Source organism: Protopterus annectens, chromosome 13.part0 (genome assembly GCF_019279795.1).
Source record: "Protopterus annectens isolate FY-2018-M chromosome 13.part0, PAN1.0, whole genome shotgun sequence".
NCBI classification, from domain to species: Eukaryota; Metazoa; Chordata; order Ceratodontiformes; family Protopteridae; genus Protopterus; species Protopterus annectens.
The window spans coordinates 980,550,312-980,574,445 of record NC_056747.1 but is presented as its reverse complement, the minus strand read 5'-3'; the positions used below and the strand labels follow the sequence as shown (position 1 = coordinate 980,574,445).

Genomic DNA, 24,134 nt, shown 5'->3' with positions numbered 1-24,134 from the left:
AAAGCCAAATTTCTTAAAACTGCTATGAGGACCAGTATTAGTTTCAGGATCTGCTTACATACTTTGGACTTGAATCTGCTAATATCAAGGACAGGAAAATGCTTGGTGCTAGTGGCTAGGTGTCTGGATTGTGGAAAAGAAAAAGAGGAACAACCAGTGATGTGAGCTACTCCCTTCTTATAAGGTTAGCATTGTCTTTTGGGTGAAACAACCTTTTTGTGCCCAAAAGAGACAAAAGGAAAAGAGGCTCCCTACACTCCAGAAAGCACATTTCCTAATTGGCTGCAAAGAGCTGTGCAAGATCCCCTAGTGGCAGGACTCATCACCAAGTCACTGCCAGCTGCTTTTATGATTTCTGCTTACATTTTCTGGGCTTACCTGGGTAAAGACTGACTAGTGCTGGTGTCAGACAGAGTACCAATGCACATTACAACTAACAAATACCTTATTTCAAACGATTTTGTTTATGTAATAAAACTATTATAACACAAGGAAGCACTTACTTTGCATAATTTACTTTTAGACATGATTTAAGAGATAAACTGATCTGTGTATTGCTGTCTCAGTGTCCCTTCATTATAGCCATCATGGTAATCATCCATTAGGTCATGGTCACCGCCATCACCATATACAACATCAAAGTTTGTAGGGGGATATCTTCCCTGGTCTGCATCAAAACATAAAAAAAGGACAATTAGCACAATTTATGATTGACTTTCTTTATGAATGACTAACAGCACTTGCTAACAGCTCTACTATGCAAACACATACTCCCACTCAATAAATGCCCAGAAATACATGCTGCCAACGGTGAGCAAGCGGGTCAGAAACTTAGTGTTAGAGAATATTCTTACTCAAAAACAACCCAGAGCAGAACTAAACCCTGCTGTTGAATTCCCTGAAGACCAACTTCTGTCTACCACAACAGAACAAGTGACACTAATGTTTCGTTAACCCTTACTAGTTTCTGGTGGACAGCACCAGGCTCCAGAATTCAGTCCTGAACTCTGGACTAATGTATCCACACTTACTCTGTGGCTTTTCTCTGGATACACAGACTTCCTTTCAAAAACATGCTGTTGACTTGTAACAGCAATTATCCATGTACACTGCTTTTTCCTTTGTTCTTACAGACTGGATCATGCCTGAAAAGTATCTGAGAAGGACCAGCTAGGTTAAAAATATATATTTTAAAACAGCACGTTAAAATTTTTAATAGCCGTTCAGCCAAGCAAACAAGTTGTATCAAAACATCATATTCTTTGCATGGCATATGGTAACAGGTGCTCATATGTTACGCACGTTAGGATTCTTTGGTCAATTTCAGATGCTCTCATCTGATATTATCACAGCGATCTCAAGTTACTATTAGCATCTAAATGTTATCCATTACACTTGCAAAATGTAAATACACACAGAATGATTGGCAATTACCTACATTTCAAAGAGAAGAGTCTTCTGCAAAACACTAAGCCCTTTTGAAAATAAATCAAATGATGCAAAATTCTACAACCACCAAACATCTGCTAGTTCTCTGGAGACAATACCAGCAAATCACTGAAAACATAAAAGATTCTAATCACTCAACAGATTTATAAGTACCCAAATCTGCTTCTGCTGAAAACGTTTTCAGTTGCTAGGCCAAATCGAATTCAGACTACAATGGCAACTTTGTATCTCAAAGGAGAGGAGATTCACAGACCAACTACCTCACCGTCAAGCTGCATGGCTCCACCACATATATATGCCTATGGTCATTTCAGCAACAACTCATAGCAGGGTTCAAAACTTACCTAATCAAAAAGAAGTGGTTGATTAAACCATACATACTTCTTGCTCTGCTTTCGATACACTTCATAACTGTGCAACTAACTGAAACATTCCACAATTTGACAATATGTGTAAAAAAGTCAATGTAATGAACTATGTTCCAATTATTTGTCAGTCAACAACAGATTTTGAAAAATGATGGCTCAGTGAAAAGTCCAACCTGTGTGCCTGCATTTCCAAATAGCACAAATATGTGTTAACAGGCAGTGCCATCTACAAAGACCATGTGGTCTGTACCTTACTTCCAATTTCCACACCCCAACAGCTGGATGTTTGAGAAGTTACGCATCCAGCCATTGGGATTCTATTTTGGGATTTACACTAAGATTCTAAATGTTCAAGACAAGTCAAATGGATTGCAGTTAATTGCACAAAAGCTATAAAATCAGTCTACAAATATGCCACACAAACATGTTCTGTTCATCTCAGTCCACACCAACTGAATATTCAGTGTATGTTTACTTCCAACAAGATGGTGTTATGGTAGCCCCTTTACAATACTGAGCAGGAGCCTCACACAAGCATGCGTACACACAAGGGCGCGCGCGCACACACACACACACACACACACACACACACACACACACACACACACACACACACACACACACACACACAATGAGTCCAGCATCCATCAGTCCTTCCTAAAGTTACTGGAACACTGAAGAAAAGCACTAACCTGGAGGTGTGGGTAACCTTGATGAATATGGATACTCCCCCACCTTTTGTATTTCGGTTTGGGTTTTGTGGCCGAAATGTATGTTATGAGTTGTAGCCTGGTAGTACTGGGGTGCTCTCTGGAGCCTTACACCAGGTTTCTGTTACTGCACATATATTGATTTTCTCCATACTGAGGAGAGCCTCAAGTGCATGCATTTTGAGATTTAGACTTCTGGCACTGAGTGGCATTACCCTCAGTTTTTTGTTACTTGTGCTATTTACAGCAGTGGGTTTGTCTTTTGAGCTTTGCCTAAAAAAGGCACTATGAGGGTGGCAAGAGCCTTGGCCAGTATTCAAAAGCCTAAGGTTGACAGGTGCAAGCCGTCCCTAGTGAAGCAGCGTTGCTTGTCGAGCATGTCATCCTAGGCTGACAGACACTGGATCCCCCTTGAATGACACCAGAAGCTTAGCCAATTGTTGAAATTGATCATTTTTTCTCTATACTGTGTTACCATTCTTGGTGAGGGCAGGATGCTACTCAGGGTCATACCGGCCTGAGCTACGTGATCAGAGAGCTCCTCCATGCCTCTTTTCATGTAGTCCAGGGAGGTATGGCTCAGGTCATTCACACCAACATGGACAAAGAGTCATATTTGTACTTGTTCTGGAGTGACCAGAGTGCTTGTGTTATGTGGCGGATCCTGGCACCTGACAGACAGCTAACGGTAACCTTCTCCTTGTTCAGCCTAGTGAGTGGGATGTCAGTGTGCCTGACTATAGTCACCTATTACTAGTATGTTGGGTATGTTATTTTGCCTTAAGGGCTGTGATTGCGAGGGACACTGGTTTTGTGAAGTATGTGTTTCATGGTTTGTGTTGGGGGTGGGAGGTTGCTTGGGTGTCTGCTTTGGAGGTCTCTGTTGCTTTTGCAGACTTTTTATTTAGAGCCTCTGAGTATGTTTTCGTGTATTTGTGTGTTTTTTTGCCTGTGCTGGTTTCATAGGTCTATGTGAGACTGGTGGTGTGATGCAAGTAATTCCCTTTTCCTCTTGACTGCCTGGGTCCAGTCTTGGGTTGAGAGAGCTTAGCCTCCAGTTTGGCTGTATAATTGCATCTCTCGCATGTATTAGTGTTTGGTGGAAAGAGGAGAGTGTTGTCTGTGTACATGAGGCATCTGTAACATTGCCTCAAAATGCCCAGATTCACCAGCTGGACCGGAGAGGAAACCTGAAACTGCCCTTTGGACATGCCTGGATAGGTACAGTAAACTGTTTTAGTGATTGGCTGCTAAAGTCGAATAGAGAGCCTTGCCCTTCTCTACAGTATAGGGGGGTCTAGTGGCTAAGGTTTATTAGTGCTTGCTATGAGTTTTGAGCAAGTGCCTGGATGAGAAGTGAATGGTTTGAATGCTTAAGTTGAAAGTTTGTCTAGTTCCAAGGGAAAAATTGAAGAGTAGACTTTGTGGAGCTGGGAATAGTTATACCCTAGCTAACCGGCACTGCCTGGCACGCAAATGCAGGTTTTATAGCAGGGAAATGAAAGAGAAATTAGCCCAAAATGGCCAATAACCTACTAATTTCTGGGCTGAAACCACTCCTCCGGGGACAGATAGGCTGCTCAAAGCTCCCTCTCTCACAGTGAACAGAGAAACTTCCTTCTATCTAAGTAAGGTATGGGCGAACAGAAACTTATAACACAGCCCTGAATTCAGCACTAACCTGAAAACTGGACTATACTAGCTTAGAAAGGCGGGACATTTTGATTTTGTTTTTGTTTTTTTCTTTCAGAAAAAGCAGATACAATCAAAAAAACACTTTAAATGCGCAGAAATGGCTATCACACTTGAGTGTGTAGCCTACAACAGTTAAACAGGTAATTTAAACACAAAAACGAATTTGTTAAAGTGCATGCAGTAAAATAAGTACAATATGTAGCTGAAACAAACTTTTTAAACAGAAACTCTAGAAAATCGGCGCATCACTCACCAACATGAGCAGTCTGTCAGATACTCCTAGCAACTGTACATATTGTCCAGTTGCCTCAGCAACCAAGCTTTTACTGAATACAATATATAGAGATCCTGAAGTCTATAGCAATCACATTTTCTACCTCTATATTCTATGTACAAGAAACAGCAAATGTAGTAAATAGTTATACCCACTCAAACACTCTACAAACTACTGCACAAAGCTGCATCCAAACATGGTAATTAGTCAGTTGCAAGGAATATTCTACTCCCACCTTACATTTACTGAAATTCTATCCACTCTACTTACCTGCATATCCATCTGTCATTGGCATGTTCTGGGCCTAGAAGACAAAGTACAGAATTAAACATTTAGCACATTAAATTGTATTGCCCTTATTTCTCATCAAAAGATGACCTGCAGACATGTCTTGTTCCCTTCATCATCAAATAGGCACACCTCTCTCATTCTTCTCTAGCCACGTTCCTACGAAACACTTTAGAATCAGGGCAGCTCACAGAACATTTCCTACCCAATCTGAAGGTTACAGCAGCACAGGATATAGTGCAAGTGTTGGGAGCCCGGTGTACTAGAGGTCCAAGCTTTTGCTATGGTATCTAATTTTGGCATCAAACTGCCAACACTGCACTATGTGGACAGAGGACTACAATGCTTCACATAAACATAGGAAAAAATGTGATTTCCTCAAGTGTAATTCAGCTATTTGAATCCAAAGGCATCTATGCATAGCACACATTGACAACTACACTGCCAGTTGAATTCAAAAGCATACAGAAAAATCTATACTGAAAATAATGCAACAGCAGATCATTCAAGCATCCTTCCAACTGGCACAACAAAGAAAAAAAATTACTTCATTTAGAATCGATAAATGATCCTTTCATCAAAACACAATAAAACACAAACTATTTCTGTGGGATGCAGTAATCTCAGTGCTGGGTGTGTGCCCCTTACAACCACACGGTCAAATGTAGATTCTTTTTACACAACTCCGTTATAACAAAAATAAAATTAAAACAAAACTATTAAGACCACGTTTCAAACCACACCATCATAAGCCCAATTCAAATAAGCAGGTTTTCAAGCCCTGCCTAAAACCAGCTAAAGCAGGACACTGAGGTACCGAATTCCATAAATGGATTGCTAAGGGCCCCATAGAGGTTGAACATGGTACCCATACAGGGCAATATGGGCACTAAGTTCCATCAGAAGGCAGGGACCCAATCAAATCTGAGTTCACTAAACCTTCACAGGAAGTGACATAACCTTTACTAGTGAAGCAGTCACCCCCACTTGGAAGAAGACAGTAATGCATTCATTAACCAAGGACAAAACAGGACCATTCAGTACAGTCTTCAGCAGATGATTACAATGTCCTGACCCAGGTTCTACACCTTGTGTACTGGCAGCCTCAATATTTTGGGGGTTGACAAGACCATCAGGGAACCAGAGGTTGGGTTAATGAAGCCAGGCTAATTAGTATGTCTTCATCTATTCTAATTCAAATCACTCAGGGTTTTGCTTCTCCTAATTTTAAATTATGAGCTGTAATGTTAATGTAAAACTCAACAAAAAAAGAGATTTTGTAGAGTGGTAAGCACTCTCGCCACCACCATGTGGGAGGCGATGCTTTTTGCATCATGCCTTACTGTGTGTGTGTCTCTGCCTATATACATATCCCACTCCACAGTCATGTGACAGTGTGTGTGTGTGTGGGGGGGGGGGGGAGTCCCCCCAAAGCAATGTACCCCAGTCTTGCACAACATAAGTTTTGATAAACTGTGATTAAAACAATGAGCCAAAAAGCTACCTGCAACAACCACACTTGTCAAACAGCAAGATGACCCCAAGTACATCCACAGCTGGTATGGTTACAGATTTTAAAAGTAAACATATTAGCATACTTTTAGCATGGATCTGTTCATCAGTTCTCCAAAATTATTGTATTATGCTATGAGAAACTGCACTGCACTGGGCAGAAATATGGCTACAAAGCTTGAAAACAGAAAGAGCACAAAACTCCTACCATACAGCAGTTCAGAACCCCCCTGGATTCTTCAGAGGGTAATATTTTGCATTTTAGCTAAAAATACACCTTTAACATACCACTGCTGTAGCCGCTTCTCCTTCATGTTGGAAGTGCTATGAAAGTAGTTTGTAAAAGTTAATACTCTAGAGCAGACGTGCACATCAGAAGTTACTGACATCAAAAAGTACAATCATAAAATGGCAGTCACAAATATACCCCCCCCCCCCAAATTCTTCACACACATTTTTGAAAACCCTCTCCTCAGTACTTTTATACTAACTCTCAGATCATTTTACCATGGAATAAAATGAATTTTACAAAATACAGCAATCATGATCTTCACATTACAAATAGCGATCACACATTTTTTTGCCCTTTACAATGTCAGTTACTAGTACATTACACTTCTGCTGGGCACCCCAAGATGATGCACAATGCCAAGTGTCCTAAAAGTTGCAGTCTATCAAAGCAGTAAACACAGATGTAGAAATAACACTACTCAAACGAGTTATCACACTTGCTTGGTCCATTCTGCACTGCAGGAAAATATAACTAAAGTAACTGCATCCGCTATATACGAGACAGATACTACAACAAACAAGTGTATTTTTGACTGATGCCATAATGCATCCAAAATAGGGGCGGAAAAACCTTGCAACAGATTTAAGGTTCTATCAACTAAGAAACATTTGACAGCATGAAAACAATGGTGCTCAGCACAATAATCTTTCATGAGCCTATAAATAAAAGAGGATAAACAAACTCGGACATTATCTGTGCCCAAGGACACTAGCCAACAAGCACTTAATTTCTCAGATGAAGAGAAACTATAGAACGGTCAAATAAATGTCAAGGACAACTGATGGATGTAAATTTTATTAGTACTGGATGAATGAAACCACTTCAGTCAAGGGGAGTTACATTATTGTTATGATCATAGAGGTATGAAGTAAGTCAGGACAGATAATATGCTAGACAGAGCTAGAAAATTATGAACGTCTCCCTTTCAATAACATTTGCATTTTAGTGACGTGCTCCTATTATAAAACTTAAAATAATTACAAATCATAGGTTCATACTAGGCTATCTGCCCTAGGGCATTTATAAACCTAGCCAGTGTGTGTTTGGCTTTCGCCACCCATTTTAAATTAATTTTGCTATGCCCTTTTTCGAGGTTAGTATACTGTGCCTCTGTCTAACAGTGACACAAAAGTGATACCCGGGGTAAACCTACGATCTCCCATCCACTCATCAAGATTCCTCTTGAAGAGAGTCAATAAGGGACTCTGCCTAACCTGGACTGGGATTTTATTCCAGAGTGAAGGGAGCCTCTGGGTTATGAATCTGTCCCTCCAGCATGTCCTATTTATTTCAGTGCTGAGGTTCAAGTCTCGAGCACGTAGCTCAATGGGATTTGGATTTTCTGAGGTGCAGCATGTCCATTAATTCCAGGTTGGACATGGCTTTATACGTCAGGCACAGATCGCCTCTGAGCAGGCGGTATGCCACTGAGTAGAGCTGGAGTTTCTTTACCCGGGCAGCATATGGCATCTGTTTGAGCCCTTTGATCCTCTTGGTGAGGTACTTTTGGGGTCTTTCCAATTGCTGCAGGTGTCTGGTAAGGTACATCCCAAAAGGGGCATTGTACTCAATTATGGGCCTGATGAGGGATGAGTAAAGAGGCAAGATGACCTCCCCTGATCTAGATGTGAATCCCTTCATGATTAGGTGGGCTATATAAAATGTTTTTCTAACCACTTTGGCCACGTGGTTGTCAAATGACAGATTACTATCAACTTGGGTCCCCAGGTCCCTAATTACTTCTTCTGTACTTAATGGATTACCACCTATGTGGTAATTTGTGAGCACTTTGTTTTTGCCAAAGGGGATGACTATACACTTTTTGGCGTTTAGCTTGAGGCCATGGCTCTGGCACCAGTTGTCTGTTTCTATGAGGCCGTTTTGGAGGATGCTTGTGTCAGCTGGAGAGTCAATTATGGCGCCCAGTTTGCAGTCATCTGCAAACGTGGTCAGCCACAATCCTTCCATGTTGGCCTATACCTCCGAGAAATATATACCGAACAAGAGAGGTCCCAGGACTGAGCCTTGTGGGACGCCACTTGTAACTGGTTTGGAGTCTGACATGGCTCCAGCAATTCTAACCATGTGGGTTCTGTCCTTGAGCCAATTTGCAACCCATCTAGTGACATAGGGGTTTATATTTAAGCTGGTGAGCTTATCTATAATGCCCGAGTGGGGTACTGTATCAAAGGCTTTTGCAAGGACCAGGTAGGCTGTGTGGACCACCTTCCTCTCAATGGCCTTGGTGACTGTTTCAAAGAAATCAACCAGGTTTAAGAGGCAGGATCTGCCCTTAAAGCCGAACTGGATAGGATCCAGTGTCTGTAGGTCCCCAATATCTTTATTTATGAGGTCCATGATGATCCTTTCCATAGCTTTGCAGACCAAGCTAGTCAGGCTTATGGGGGGGATAGTTTCCAGGATCCGCTGAGGCACCACCTTTGTGGAGAGGGACCACTGTTGCTGTATGCCACTCTTTGGGTACATATCCTGTAGTAACGCTGAGCTTGAACAGTAGTTGGGTTTAGCTCTTCTTGGGAGTTCATGTAGGACGCAGCCCGGGACACCGTCTGGTCCCACTGATGCTGTGTTTTTTGCTTTGGAGAGAGCAGCTCTTACCTGAGCATCTGAGATGTCGGGGGGGGGGGGGGGCAGCACTCTGCTGGGATAGATATTTGCCCTTTTGGAGGGGAGGGGGCGGAGGAGAAGTTTGCGCTGAACCTGTCAGCTAGGATGTTGGCAATGTCTGTGGGTTCAGTGTATTTTTTTGTCATTTTGGACCAATTCTGAGCATATCTGGTAATTCCCACCCAGGTTCCTAACATAACTAAAGAAAGCCTTGTTATTATCCTTAGTGTCCTGTGCAATTTTTCTCTCGAAGCTGGCCTTAGACGATTTTATCCTTAGTGTCCTGTGCAATTTTTCTCTCGAAGCTGGCCTTAGACGATTTTATGAGTGCCCGTAGTGTTTTGCTAATACTGATCAGAGATGCCTTCCCTTTTTGGGATTTTGCTCTATCATGTAGTAGCTTCCTCCTTCTATTGTATAGTTTGTTTATGGCTGGGGTCCACCAGACAGGACGTCTGCCTTTGGAGGATTGGGTCTTGGTTTTATTTGGGATTGCATGATCCATGCACTCCTGAAGGTGTTCATAGAATGCGTTTATAAATGCATAGGTCCATCAAATGACATTACTCATAACTGTGTAGCTACTTGAATAGTGCATGGCAGGTTATTACAATAGTATTCATATGTCTACAGCAGGCATGGGCAAACTATGGCCCTGGGGCCACATGCGGCCCGTTAAACGTTTTGATACACCCCGCCAAACTTGGCACCCCTTCATTTCCGATTTTTTTTTCTTTTTTTTTAAATTTTCGCGCTGTCAGGGCTGACGTCATCACGTGCGCGATGACATCGGCACCGTCAGGCTACCAGCCAGTCGGAATTGAGCCCAAGGAGCTCGCATCATCATTCCGGCTGGCTGGCGGTTAAGTTAACAGTCAGCGGGAATGCAACATGTGGAACAGAAGAGGCTGACTCAGCGAGCCCTGAAACGAATTCGTGGCAGCAGCAAAGGGGCCAGGGATATAGCGAGCTCACGGAGCTGGGATTAATGGCATTAGCAGGCTGGGGGATACAGCGAGCCCTGAAACGGAGCCGGGCCCAGGATTAATGGCAGCAGCAGCAACATGAGGATGGATTGAACAGAAGACGCCGAGCACTACTCAGGGTAAGAGAGAGAGAGAGAGAGAGAGAGAGAGAGAGAGACAGAGAGTGTGTGTGTGTGTGTGTGTGTGTGTGTGTGTGTGTGTGTGTGTGTGTGTGTGTGTGTGTGTGTGTGTGTGTATGCGATAGGAAAGAGAAAGTGAGTGAATCACTGAATGCAGGTTTGAAAGGTGAAGTGTGTGTGTGTGTGTGTGTGAGCGATCGGAGAGAGAAAGTGAGTGAATGCAGGTTTGAATTGTGAAGAGTGTGTGTGTGTGTGTGTGTGTGTGTGAACGATTGGAGAGAGAAAGTGAGTGAATGCAGGTTTGAAAGGTGAAGTGTGTGTGTGTGTGTGTGAGCGATCAGAGAGAGAAAGTGATTGAATGCAGGTTTGAAAGGTGAAGAGTGTATGTGTGTGTGAGCGATTGGAGAGAGAAAGTGAATTATGAAAGCTGACAAGATTCTGTGTGTGTGTGTGTGTGTGTGTGTGTGTGTGTGTGTGTATATAGATTGCAGCATCACTGTTTAAAACCTGCTGAAGTTAAATAGATGTCCAGTTTCACTGACAGAAAATGTATCTGCGTGTAAAATGATTTACTAGCTTATTAATTTAAGCTCTCCTAAAAGTACACTATTGAAGCAGTTATTACTGTGTTCTGTTTGGTTCACAAGGGATTAATATGTAAGCAGGCACTTGAATATATAAGTTTTTTTAGGAGCCATTGTGTAGATGCTCATGCAATGTAACCTGAGGTAAAATGGTCTTGGAATCCTTCTCTTCCAGATGAGATTTTATTGGTAATGCTTTTCTTCATTTTCATTGGAAATTAAAGCACATGTTTTCTCCATATCCCAAGATGTGTATTTTTCCCCCAATGAGGTGATGTTTTCAAAGCATGCCATCTATCTGCTCCTGTTCCGGCCCCTTTGTCAAATGTTAGAACTCAATGTGGCCCACGAATCAAAAAGTTTGCCCACCCCTGGTCTACAGCCTCACTGTACTCCACTAACGGGTCAGTTCTTTAGGATGCAAAATACAGAAAAATCGAATCCCAAACTTGGCTTCCCGACTGTGAAATGCCCTATCATGTTATGAACTGCAAAAATACACACAACTGAACATATCCATTTACTGATGCTTGGAGGTGGTCCATGGAGGGTATGTGGCATGTAGCACAAGACATCAGATAAAACTATGTTGTGAGTACTGAATGGAAACTTTATATAGCAGTGTTACAACTCGCATGTGATCCATACAAATGCACTGTTTTTCTGTTATGTACCGTGCTTACACAACTATACACGAGGTTAAAATTAGGTAAGCACAGGAAGCAAGAATCCCATTTTCGAAGACCTGCTGAGCTTAAAGGCTGTTGCTCAGCAAAATTCCAGATTTCCTCCCATTAGGAAACTAAACTGCAGTATTCACTTGCAAAAATCTACTCTCACTTTCCTCTTAAGGTATGACCTACATGCCCATGAGAATTTGAAAAAAAAGTTTTCAGAAAGAGCAGGATATCTTGTACACCTGGCATCAGCTTACACTGCTGAAATAAGGACAGGTATCAATGTAAAACAATGGCTACAGTAGTAAGGGAATACTAATGCAGTATGGCTACTAGGAAGAAACCGCCATGCTAATCATGTGTGGCCATTCTATAAACCCTACGCCCTAATAATTAACATTACCTTTCATAGGTTTGGTACAAACTATTTTGTCCTCACCCCCTTCTGCCAAACCATGCTCCTCCTCATATCAGACTCCCCTACAGTTCACCCCTCAGCAGTTCTTTCACCCTTCATTCTTTTCTGCTGTCTCCCACTTTGCTTCACAATTGTCATTCTTCTGCATAAATCATTCCAAATAAACCTTCTTAACCTTATTCAGTGCTGTCCCACTACCACAGCCCTGTAACATTCTTTTGTTTTCATGACTCAGTTTCTTAACTTTGGAAGGAAAAAACAAAAGAAATGAAGTGTTGATCCACTAACAAAAAAGAAAAATACTATGCTCCAGTTTCTTAACCTTGTTACTACAGTTAGCCTTTACCAAAAGACACTTTAGAGATACTGAGCTTTGCATGGTAACCTATGCACTGAGCTTTGTATAGTTAACTCATGCCAAAGTCATATAATTTGGTTAAATTAATGAAAAATCACATTGAAGACAGTAGTCAGTTGCTTTCACTATTCACGCACTACTGCCATTATAATTTTCTCCAGTGTAAGTTACACAATAATAGCATCTTTATAATATTGCGTACGGTACATCCTGGGAAACATTTTCAACTATTCATACATCAGCACATTTACTCCAGCTAACTTACACTAACAGCCAGCTTCAGTACTGCCCGTTTCAGGTTGTACTTTTACATGGGCTTGTAAACACAATGCCACTCATTAAAGATTTAGAGATCTCCCTTCACTGTATTAGTGAGTATGTATAGTGCCATTATACCCTAGCTAAGAATTATGTTAATTCAAGCACATTTTAAATGGTAGTGTGAACTGAACATCGAACTCGTCAGTAGTGTGTATAACTGAACATCGGACTACTCCAGGTACACATTTCAGAAAAAGTACAGTTTTGTACCTACCATAAATGTAGATGTTCGAAGATCCACATTGCTGCAGTCATAACCTGTGGGGTAGTTCGCTGTCCTCGGTCAGCCCGAATACCAAAGTATTAGGCTGGCGTCGGTCATGGTCGCTCAGATCTGACGTCAGTACGCCTAGGTACTAAAGCGCATGACCGACGTCATATCCCCAGTCTTTCTTGCCCCAGATGTCAGAAGGCCCTAAAAAGAAAGGCCATAGCCACAAAACAATATTTACAACCCAAAACACACAACCACCCCAAACTACAGTGGGGAAGGAGGGAGGGTAAATTAGACTGCAGCAATGTGGATCTTCGAACATCTACATTTATGGTAGGTACAAAACTGTACTATGTTCTTCATCTCACACTGCTGCAGTCATAACCTGTGGGTAGAATCCCAAAGCAAAGGTAAAGGGAGGATGGCAAAATTATAAAGCATTGGGAGCTGCTAACATGCCCTGTAAAACTGCAGTGGCAAACCCAGCCCTAGTTTTGGAGTAAAGAGGGAGATGGTAATGTTTAGAGAAAGTGTGCACTGAACTCCAAGTAGCTGCCTCCAAAATATCTTTAGTAGCTACACCCCTTAAAAAAGCAGTAGAAGTGGCAGTAGCCCTAGTGGAATGAGGCCTGATTCCAGCCGGAATCTCCTTACCATGATGAGAATAACAAAAAGCAATACAATGTCCAATCCACTTAGAAATAGTTTGTTTAGAAACAGGTTTCCCTTGAGATCCCAAAGCAAAAGAAACAAACTGTTGAGACTGTCTGAACCCTTTAGTCCTGCTCAAATAATAACGCAACTGCCTGTGAATATCCAAAGAATGCAAAATTTTTTCCCCTTTATTTTGGGGATCAGCATAAAATGTAGACAAATGAATAGATTGGTTCAAGGCCACATTTGAAACCACTTTAGGCATAAAAGTAGGGTTAGTACGCAGAGATACCCTATCCTTATGAAAGATCAGGAAGGGCTCAACTGCCATTAGAGCCTGTAATTCAGATACCCTTCTAGCAGATGTAATGGCCAACAAAAAAGCAGTCTTCCAAGACAAAAACTTCAACTCAGATGTAGCTGCAGGTTCAAAAGGAGGTAAAGTGAGTTTTTCCAACACAAAATTGAGATCCCAGGAAGGAGTAGGAGCTCTATGTGGGGGTCTTATGTTCTTTGCCCCTCTAAGAAATTGCTTAAACAAAGGATGAGAGAATAATGGAGGGTCACAATCATAGTGAGCAGAAATGGCTGCAGCATGAACTTTTACAGAGGAGAAAGACAAACCTTTGTCTAGTAATTCTGTAAGATATTGAAGAGAAACACTCAAATTAGGTACTGTAACATCAAAGCTCTTTGCTTGGCTCCAAAGAAAAAATCTCCTCCATTTATCAGCATAAACTTTCCTTGTACTAGGCCGCCTGGCCTCCAAAATAACATCCAAAACTTAGAGGAAGCTGCGACCCTCCAGGGTCTAAAACAGAATATGCCAGGCTGTCAGATGCAGGGACTGTATCCTGACATTGAGGAAATGATTGCCTGCCTGGGACAAAAGGTGTGGAATTGATGGCAAAGGCCAAGGAGGCTCCCGTACTAAACTCCTCAGCAGAGGGTACCAGTGCTGACGTGGCCAATCTGGAGCTATTAGAATCATGGAGGGCTTGTCCTGTCTGACCTTCAAAAGCACCTTGGGAAGGAGAGGCAGAGGAGGAAAGGCATAGACGCGAAGATTGTTCCAACTGAATGATAGAGCATCCACTTTCCAAGCTTTTGGATGAAACAGCTTTGTGCAAAACTTTGGCAGCTGGAAATTTAGTGGAGAAGCGAACAGATCTATGTCTGGAGTCCCCCAAAGCACTGTCAACTGTCGAAATACATGAGGATCCAATTTCCACTCGTGGGGATCCACCATCTGTCTACTCAAAACATCCGCTAAGGAGTTCTGTGCTCCTGGCAGAAACCTTGCCTGAAGAGTGAGGTGCAAACTGAGAGCAGTCTCCCACAAAATCATAGCTTGCCTGCAAAGAGGGTACGAATGGGTTCCCCCTTGCTTGTTGATGTACCACATGACAGTTGTGTTGTCTGTTTGAATAAACACGTGTCCTGGTTGAAGTAGATCCTTGAAAGCTATCAATGCAAACTGGACTGCTAACATCTCCTTCATGTTGATATGCAAATGTTGAAGTCTGGCAGGCAACGTGTCTTGAACCCATTTTCCATTGAGGTGTGCTCCCCAAGCCTTGTCTGAGGCATCTGTCGTTAAGATCCGACTCACCTCTGGTCGGGTCACAGAGAGTCCCTTGTTTAGGTGACATTCCTGAGCCCACCACAAAAATTCCTTTTGAATGCAAGGTATTATCCGAATGACAGTGTCCAAATCGTGGCAGTGTTGAGTCCATACACTTTTGAGATACCATTGTAGCTTCCTCATATGCAGTTTGGCATTGGGAAGCACCAGAATACAAGATGCCATGAACCCCAAGGCTTGAAGGACTGTCCTTGCAGTCAGCCTGGACAGGAGAGACAATTTTTGGAAGTAAAGTGTAAGATTTCTTTGCTTGTCCAGGGTCAAAAACGCCATCTGAGAGGCTGTATTCAGTCTCACACCCAGAAAGCACATGTCCTGAGAGGGTACTAGACTGGACTTTATTTCGTTCACAGAATACCCTAGGCACCTTAACACTGCCATAACATACTGAAGATGGTGAAGTAGCTCGTCTTTGTCTTGAGCAAGAATCAGGCAATCGTCCAAATAAGGATAAATTTGTATTCCTCTTAACCTTAAGAAGGCTATCACCGGGGCCAAAACTTTTGTGGACACCCTGGGCGCAGTAGATAAGCCAAAGGGCAATGCAGAGAACTGATAATGTAAAGTCCCAGCCCGAAAATGCAGGAATCTCCTGCAGCTGGGCCTGATAGGAACATGAAGATAAGCCTCCTTGAGATCCAGAGTAACCATCCAGTGATCTTTGCCTAGCAGAGGCAAAAGTTGTTGCAAAGTCAACATTTTGAATTTTGGAATGTCCAGGTATGTGTTGAGAATAGACAAATCCAGAATTGGCCTCCAAGTGTTTCCTTTCTTTGGTACAAGAAACAGGCGAGAATAAAATCCTAGGCCCACTTCTGACGGAGGGACCTGCTGGACAGCCCCCATTTGTAGAAGTAAAGAAATCTGTTTGTGAGCCTCCACCTTTTGCTGAGGAGGAACGTCTGGCATGCCTTTGAAAGGGGGCAATGTGTGGAAATAAAACTTGTAGCCTCGGTTTATAATGTCCAACACCCATTTGTCCTGGGTGACTAAAAGCCAATTTTGCCTGAAAAGTGCCAACTTTCCTCCCAGAGGAGCTGCCAGATAGGAAGGATCGGGCAGCTGAAGATGCAGGTCATTGGGTCTGTTTACGAAAGGACTGGCCCCTGCCCTCACCTGTAGACTGTGCAGGGGAACTCCACGTCCTAGGCCTGAAAGAACCCTGTGCATGAGCTCTGCCCCTACCACGTCTAGATCTACCCCTAGACTGTAAATCAGAAGAAGGGTAAGCCCATCCCTTAGTAGGCCAATTTCTGCTAAACTTAGGGGGCTGCACCTGCAAAAAATCCTTAACAGTCTGCATAGACTTAGCTTTGTCTTCCATTTTCTTCAAGACTGACTCCACAGGAGAACCAAACAAAACTTCAGACTGAAGGGGAGCATCCAAAATTCGAGCTTTAACATGCTCTGACAAGTTCTGATCCTTAAGACAGGCGTGCCTACGAATAACTGATCCAGTGGCAGCCACCCTGGAAGAGGCCTGTAACGCATCAAAACCACACTGCAAAGAATGCTTACCCACCTGATCAGAGGCATGAACCAAATCCTGTAATTCTTTACACTCTATGCCCTCTGCTAAAGCATCTACCTTAGATTTCAACTGACTAAGGAGAAAATTCTGGTACTTCAGCATATGAAAATGGCAATTCAAGGCCCTCATTGCAAGAGTGGAAGAGGTATACACCTTTTTACCCCACCTATCCAAAGCTCTAGAGTCTTTATCCATAGGAACTGGATTCTTTACAACAGAAGCCCTGACACCCTTAGGTCCCTGGCTAATAGTTTCTGGGTCAGCCCTAGGGCTCTTATACAAATATTTATGAGCCTCTGGCACTCTGTAATACCTGTCTGGCTTAACCGGGGCAGGAGGCAAAGAGTCTGGATTAAGGGAGGCCTCAGAGAAAACATCCTGAACCACATCCAAAACAGGAGGTATAGCCAAGGGTCTATGTTGTGGTAAAAATAAGAATTCCCTAAGCCTCTTTCGGGAATCTGAGAAATCCTGACCTTCCCATTTAAAATGTTCCCTCATAGAAAGCAGGGTTTCTGAAAAAGAAAAATCCTCTGGAGGGGAAGCAGAAGGACTAGAATCCTCTGCGTCAGAATCAGAATAAGGGGGAAAATCCTGAATGTCTTCAGCGGAAGACTCCGAGTAATCAGAAGAATGTTCCAATCCTTCCACCTCTGGCTCCACCCTAGGCCTCTTATCTGGAGGGGGCATAGAACCTCTGATCAAGGAAATCAAATCTTCTGCCATTTTAAGCATGTGTTTTTTAGGTACAGAACCTGCAGAACTAGGACTGACGCCAGAGGAAGACAAACCAGGCCTGGCCTTAGAAGGTACCTTAGAGACAGAGGGAGAAGGCCTAACCACCTTATGTAAAGAAGGGATTACAGCAACCTGAGAGGCCCCCTCAGCCTGACCTAACTCCTGAGAGGCCACATCCTGCAAAATTAAAGGTTCCCCCTGAGACTCAACTGAAACCTCGGCTGGATCCACAGATTCCACCGTGGTTTCTAAAGAACCGGCGTCCGGAACGGACGACTCATCCTGTTTGGATTTTAACGATTTCTCCTTATGCTTCTTAGCGGTAGCGGGCGTCGGAGGATCCGACTGCATATTGTAATTACACCGCTTACCGAAGACAAGCCTAGCACAATCTAACCTACGTTTAATGGTGCGCTTATTAAATTTAGCACAAAAGCGACACCCGACTACGTCGTGCTCAGGCCCCAAGCAAGGAATACAGAGAGAGTGGTAATCCCTATGAGGTATCTGTTTCCCACAAGAAATACAATTATTCACTTTTTCTGACATCCGGATGCAAGAAAAGACAAAAATATTCCCCAACGGGGTACTTAGCCCAACTTGGTTTTCGGTCTGAAACTCAGAATACGAAAATTTCAGGACGCCGAACGGCACTTGCAAACGCTGCTTCTGCTACAGACCATGCGGCAAGAAAGACTGGGGATATGACGTCGGTCATGCGCTTTAGTACCTAGGCGTACTGACGTCAGATCTGAGCGACCATGACCAACGCCAGCCTAATACTTTGGTATTCGGGCCGACTGAGGACAGCGGACTACCCCACAGGTTATGACTGCAGCAATGTGAGATGAAGAACATCCAGTGGACTCGGACTTGTTTGATTTCAAAGGATACCTTTGAATTTTTTTTGCTCAACAATTTCTCCCATCAGATTTTTTTTTTTTTAAACTCCAGTTTGATTCCATAAAATATTTCTGGATGTTTTTCATACATGTTGTCACTGTAACAGTGGAGAAGATAGTAAATGGATTAAAATGTTCTGGTCACATACAGCATTTAAAACTTCAGACAAAGTCTGAGAGATTTCTTGCATACTGAATTAGTGTTAATGCCTAAATTGCTATTGATAGAAGTTGAACAAAGGCATTGTGAGGCATACCACCAGTACACCAGAAATGTTCTTAAATTCAGCATATATGGACAAGCAAATTCAACACCAGTCTCGTAAATTTAAATCAAGTTGCCTGCCCCTTCCTCCCTCCCATTTAACTGAAGGGGAGTGGAAGAGAGCCCACTTGTATGAATCAGTTTTATTACTCTCCTTGGATAAACACTAGTTTTACCATTTTAAAGTTGCACATAGTAGTTTAGGTATTTGATTTATGCAGCAAATATCTGTAGACTGTCATTTTTGTTGTTAAATGCATCTGCTTTCTTCCTCCTCTTTTACTATACCTCTGCTCTCCTCTATGCTTTTACCCACAATCACTCTCTTCACTCACCCTAAATTCTTCCTATGCTTTTCTCAACTCTTACCACACATCTAATTTATATCTAGTAATTAAAATTAACCTTTTGCTTTCTCCCCTTTGTAGATAATTCAGTATTCTATATTATGACATCTATCCTACTGCACAGGTACTTAACTATATCTTTATAGAATATAATTAGTATAAGAAACCTTACTACTGTATGCATAGTTACTATTTTATCTATTTTCACATTGTAAAATTTATTTTTATTGTATTCTGCTTGACAATGTTGACATTTTAGAACTTGTTTGTACTACAGATTTTCTCCCTGGGCCTCCAATGAAAAGGGTCTACTGTGCCAGCCAGAGTTTCCCCAGTTAACAAACGTAAAATAAATGACAATTCTCCAAACCCATCTGAGCTTCAGATACCATTAAACTACAAGTGTAAAGCTCAATGCATCTGCTTCTGTTTAAGAAATATAAGTCCAATTCTTTCGGAGCCAAGTTTTGGAATTTCTCAAACTAAGAATGGAGCACTATTAGTGTAGGACTTCAGATTCACAAAAGTCACAACTAAACTGGAGCTGTGCATGTTCAAGCATCATGTTGTCTTGTGAAAGGTACTGGCTCCTTAACAATAACCCTCTATTGCATACTCACTGACCAACTGCCGAAAAAGCTGCCTCCATCATACTACAACAAAGCATCTAGTTGTTTCTCCAAGGTCATTCACTGCAGAAAGGCCAAGGCTCTGCCCCATCTTCTGCAGTGGGATGTGTTCCAACAGGTGGCCCTACGGCCAGAATGCGGCCCGCTGATGCATTATATTTGGCCCTTGATGTGTCCTACAACAAACTGTTTTGAATGGACATATACATGTGGGACATGGTAATGTGCCCCCCCCCCCAAAAAACATTGCTAAATATGGTAAGTTGTCCCAAATCATAAAGGGTTGACACCCCTGTTCTACAGCATATGATAACATGTACTCCCAATTAAACTTCAGTCTTCAACAGAGCATGTGCAAATTAAACAGCTGCATGAAATGCTCCACAACACGAAAGGAAACTAAATACCTACCTGTAAGTTTTACTGAAAACGAACCCTACACTTCACAGACATAACATTCCTAGAAGCATCTCTTAATTTGCCAAAGATAAACATGTGCAGAGCCTAATTAATATCAGAAGAAAGCGTACTGAAATGGACAGACTCAAGGTGAAAGCAGGAAGCCACTTGAACAGACGATTCCAGCTTTCCAAGGAAACAAAAATGTAAGTGGACATGTTGGAAGACAATGGAAAGACTGGGCCACAGAAAGATTTTAAATTTAAATCTGTGTACATTTTTCAATTAAAGTTGATTTATCTTTGCCTTTATAAATAGGAGTAATATATGCAGTTTCCCACCCAACTGATACCCGATCTGAAACAGTAAATTCTGGACATCTTTGTTCTTAGTACTGTGTAGGCTACAGGTCAACTTACACTTCCAGTTTTTTTTTTTTTTTTTAATATAATTTATTCATCCTTCCTCCCCTCCTCAACACTGTTAAGTTTTAGAATATCACTGTCCCATAAATCCTGATTCTCTGGCGCAACAATTTAGCATTTTTGCTTGTATTTAATCAGGCAGTAAAAGTGTAAACTATTTTTTCTGTTTTATATAATCCCATATTGGTAACTAAAAAAATAAAAAACAGGAATCACAGTAAGGACCGGAGTAAGAACCTTTTCAGGTCTATAACAGATGAATACACAATCAAATATAAGCAAACAGAACCTACCATTTCCCATGCAGCAGGGTCATGTTTGAAAAGGGAATTTGACAATTCCATTGAAATGCGTTTTCTGTAATCTACATTTTTGTCTTCTGAGATACGGAACAATACAGCTGCTGCATATGTGGCTGTGGAAGAAACCAGAACAATATATTCAAGTTTTAGTGCTTATAGCACATGCATTTTAAAAAACTAAGAATAATGCACAATGAAAAGACAGAAAATGAAATCAAATAATTTTTCAATTCATACTGATTATACCACAACAGAATCATAACTTACTAGAACATTAAAGCTACAAAAGAAAAAAGTGTTGAACACAAAGATGACTTGGGCATATAAATAAAGAAAACTAAGATCTGAGTTCACTATATTTTTGCATTATAAATAAAAAGTTTCACTCACCCTACTCTGCGCACACACAAAAAAATCACTTTTTGCAACACATCAGACCAAAACATTTTGCCAACATGTCATTTGTGGCTGACAATTTGACAGCTTAATTATGTACACTATGCTTATAAAAGCAAGTCCTCTGAATGGAATGCAACACCTAGTTTTAGCCTGCCTTAAAAATAAGCAGTCCATGCTGGTTGGGTATAGTATCAGACTATCTTGCGTTTATGTTCCTGTGGCTGACTGCTATAGCACAAAATTAAACAATATGCTGAAGGTCAGCATCTAAATCAGGCGTGCTTTTTTGTTTTACATAAATGTCTGCCAGTTTACAACATCCAAGCATTATGCCACTGGATTATGCCACATTTCACTAGCAGTAGACTGCTACTCAGTTAAGTACCATGATGACTCCACCACTTCCACCAAAAACAACTCTACAACAAACTATTCAATGTTATCACAGCCTAGACAATTTAGCAAAACTGGTCCAGACTTGTCCCTTTCAGAGTAACATGTTATTTGTAACTGGCAGATTTTTGTACATTAGCAGCTTTCACTGTCTCTTCAACTAACTGCCCCTCCTTCCCACTAACTGTACTACAGCCAGCACAGATGTATTAAACTGGGTCATTTCCATTTTTCTTTTATCAGGCTGCCAATTATAAGCGCAAGATTTATTTACAATGTGTATTGCAGTGCCTAGCAATAAAATCATTAGTTCTGGTCATTAGCTTCATATTCTCCTGCTAACTTGTACATTGCTGTGGCAACAAAAAACTAGTGAAAGATCAAACCAAAATAATACTTTTCCTACCCCTGCAGAAACATTACTTAAACCCACTACAATACAAGGCCAATAAAACTTTCATCCATGCCTACCCAAGCAACCCAGCAATGCATATCCCGAAACTACCAAACAAGGTCCGTAAAGGGCAAAATAAGTCATAGTAACAAAGGAAACCCTCTCTAAAAACTTCAGTCCTGGTTAATACAGCACAGCTATACCCTTCCCCCCTTCTTTGTACTATAAAAGAAAAAAAAAAAAAACAGCCAGAATACTTGGGGGTGTTATTACAAGTGCAAAAACCAGCCGTTACCTGGATGTAATTTTGCTAATTGTTCTTCTGGAACTTTTCTTCCCGGGCCTCCTCTGAAAATGGGTGCATACCAAAGTCAGACTTTCCCAGTAAACAAATGTCAAAAAAAAAAAAAAAAAAATGAATGAGTACTACCAGGGTACATCAGAAGCTGTGGAAATTCTGGTAGTTACCTTCCAACTCTAATGTTGAATGCAAGACCTCAACACAGTGAAAACTGCTTACTAGCACTGAACAAATCTGTTATTGTAATGAAAAAAGTACTTTTACTCACCAATGCCATCATTCCTGGAATGCAACAATTCCATAAGGGGTGCAGAGGCCCCCTCTGCATCGATTATATCAGCAGCGGCTTTATCCTGAGCAAGTTCACACAACACACCGGATGCAACACGCTGGATATTCTCAGAATTAGAATACAGGAGCTGTTGGGGGTTAAAACAGAATTTTTACTGAACAGATGGATAACACTCCTAGAATATCAATATGAATTCTACTAGCTGCAGCCAAAGTACTTAATACATCATGTATACATTTTTTTTCTACATACAAACTTTTACTGGCATCTTTGTGCACAGGCAATGGTACTAAAATTGTCCTAAATATAATTCACACAAATACATACAACCTCCCAAGCACCCTTTAAAAACAGTGACCAGATCTATCACTTCAATGAAAAAAAAAAAAAACTTCACACAACGCACACACAAAATATAATTTATTTACTTCAAATATTTTTGACAGGGTAGGTAGGCTGGCCAATCTGACTATTTTTATCTATACCCCAAGCTCTGAGTAGAGAAAATACAAATATGGAAATTAGAAAAAAATCCTGTTTGGCTCTTCCCACCCAATTTTTAGATGTGTTATATCATGACAAGCAGCAACGGCTATAGTTCAAAGTGTACAATGCAATATTTTACTGGAAGATGCAATTTAAAAGTAATGCTTTGACTAGAGACAGTACAAAAAAAACTGAATATAGCATGTGCATGTGCATGTGTGCATGCATGCATTCCTTGTCTGTACAGATCTGATAAACAGTCCTGTAAGAACAAAGCCAGCAACATTTGACCTTTTAACTGCTGAGTAACTATACTTAACCTGTCTCACTAAAGCAGTTATGTGATTTTGCATTCATTAGACACTGTCCAACTAGTTATTTGAATGTTTTTGCCTTTTGTTTTCCAATTTCTGCTGGCAAGTGGTTCCATGTTGCAACAAGTTTACAGAATGCTTTTTCCAACTTATTTACCAAAGAGTGGGATTGTCAGGAGTAAAGGGTTTGCAGAGAAATTTCTCAAGAGTATAGTCTTGCGCCCTCATGTTGAGGGCCACTCCAAAAACAATACTTCTAAAGTGCCAAACCTTCAGATGAAATATTAAATCAAGACCCCAGCAGTAACAGAAAAGCAAGTCTCTCATACTGCAAAAAGTCTTCATAACCTCAGTGGGCCCTGAACCCACACTTATTAATGCAAACAGAAAAATCTACGGAAGATATCAGCTTTACATATTTCAACTTGGGTAAAGGTGAAAGTACAAGAAAGGGACACTGATTCGAGTGGTGAGACAAGGCTGTTTACTTAACTTACCCTCTTGGCCTTTGTTTATTGCTAAATAATAAAATAATTCGACTTCTGGAAGCTGCTAGTCACAATATTCTTAGTGGAGGCAAAAAAAAAGCCCTATACAACCACAAAGTACGCACACTACGCATGCACACTTGCTAATTATTGGAAAATCCTTGGATATCCGAGAAAACAGATAAAATACCTCAATAAGCTCAATGCAAATCAGATTCTTCTGATAAATGTAGCAAAAAGTAATATAGTATAACAAAAAAAACATGCAGTCTATTTGAGCAGAAAATTACTGGAAGCAGTAAATAGTTTTGGGTATTAAGGGATAATCTTCTGTAAT

The 24,134-nt window shown here is 41.4% G+C and overlaps 1 protein-coding gene across 1 annotated transcript in view; it reads right to left on the bottom strand.

Moving 5' to 3' along the window:
- Positions 1-481: 481 nt before the first annotated feature.
- Positions 482-24,134, bottom strand: part of LOC122787912 (junction plakoglobin-like) — a 497,854-nt gene continuing 474,201 nt past the window's right edge. Inside the window, exons 11-14 of the mRNA XM_044054837.1 lie at positions 22,486-22,636; positions 20,722-20,843; positions 4,767-4,800; positions 482-667 (exon numbers count right to left, since the gene is read on the bottom strand). Of these exons, the coding sequence (XP_043910772.1) occupies positions 531-667; positions 4,767-4,800; positions 20,722-20,843; positions 22,486-22,636 (444 nt within the window). The 3' untranslated portion in view covers positions 482-530. The remainder of the gene's footprint in view (positions 668-4,766; positions 4,801-20,721; positions 20,844-22,485; positions 22,637-24,134) is intronic.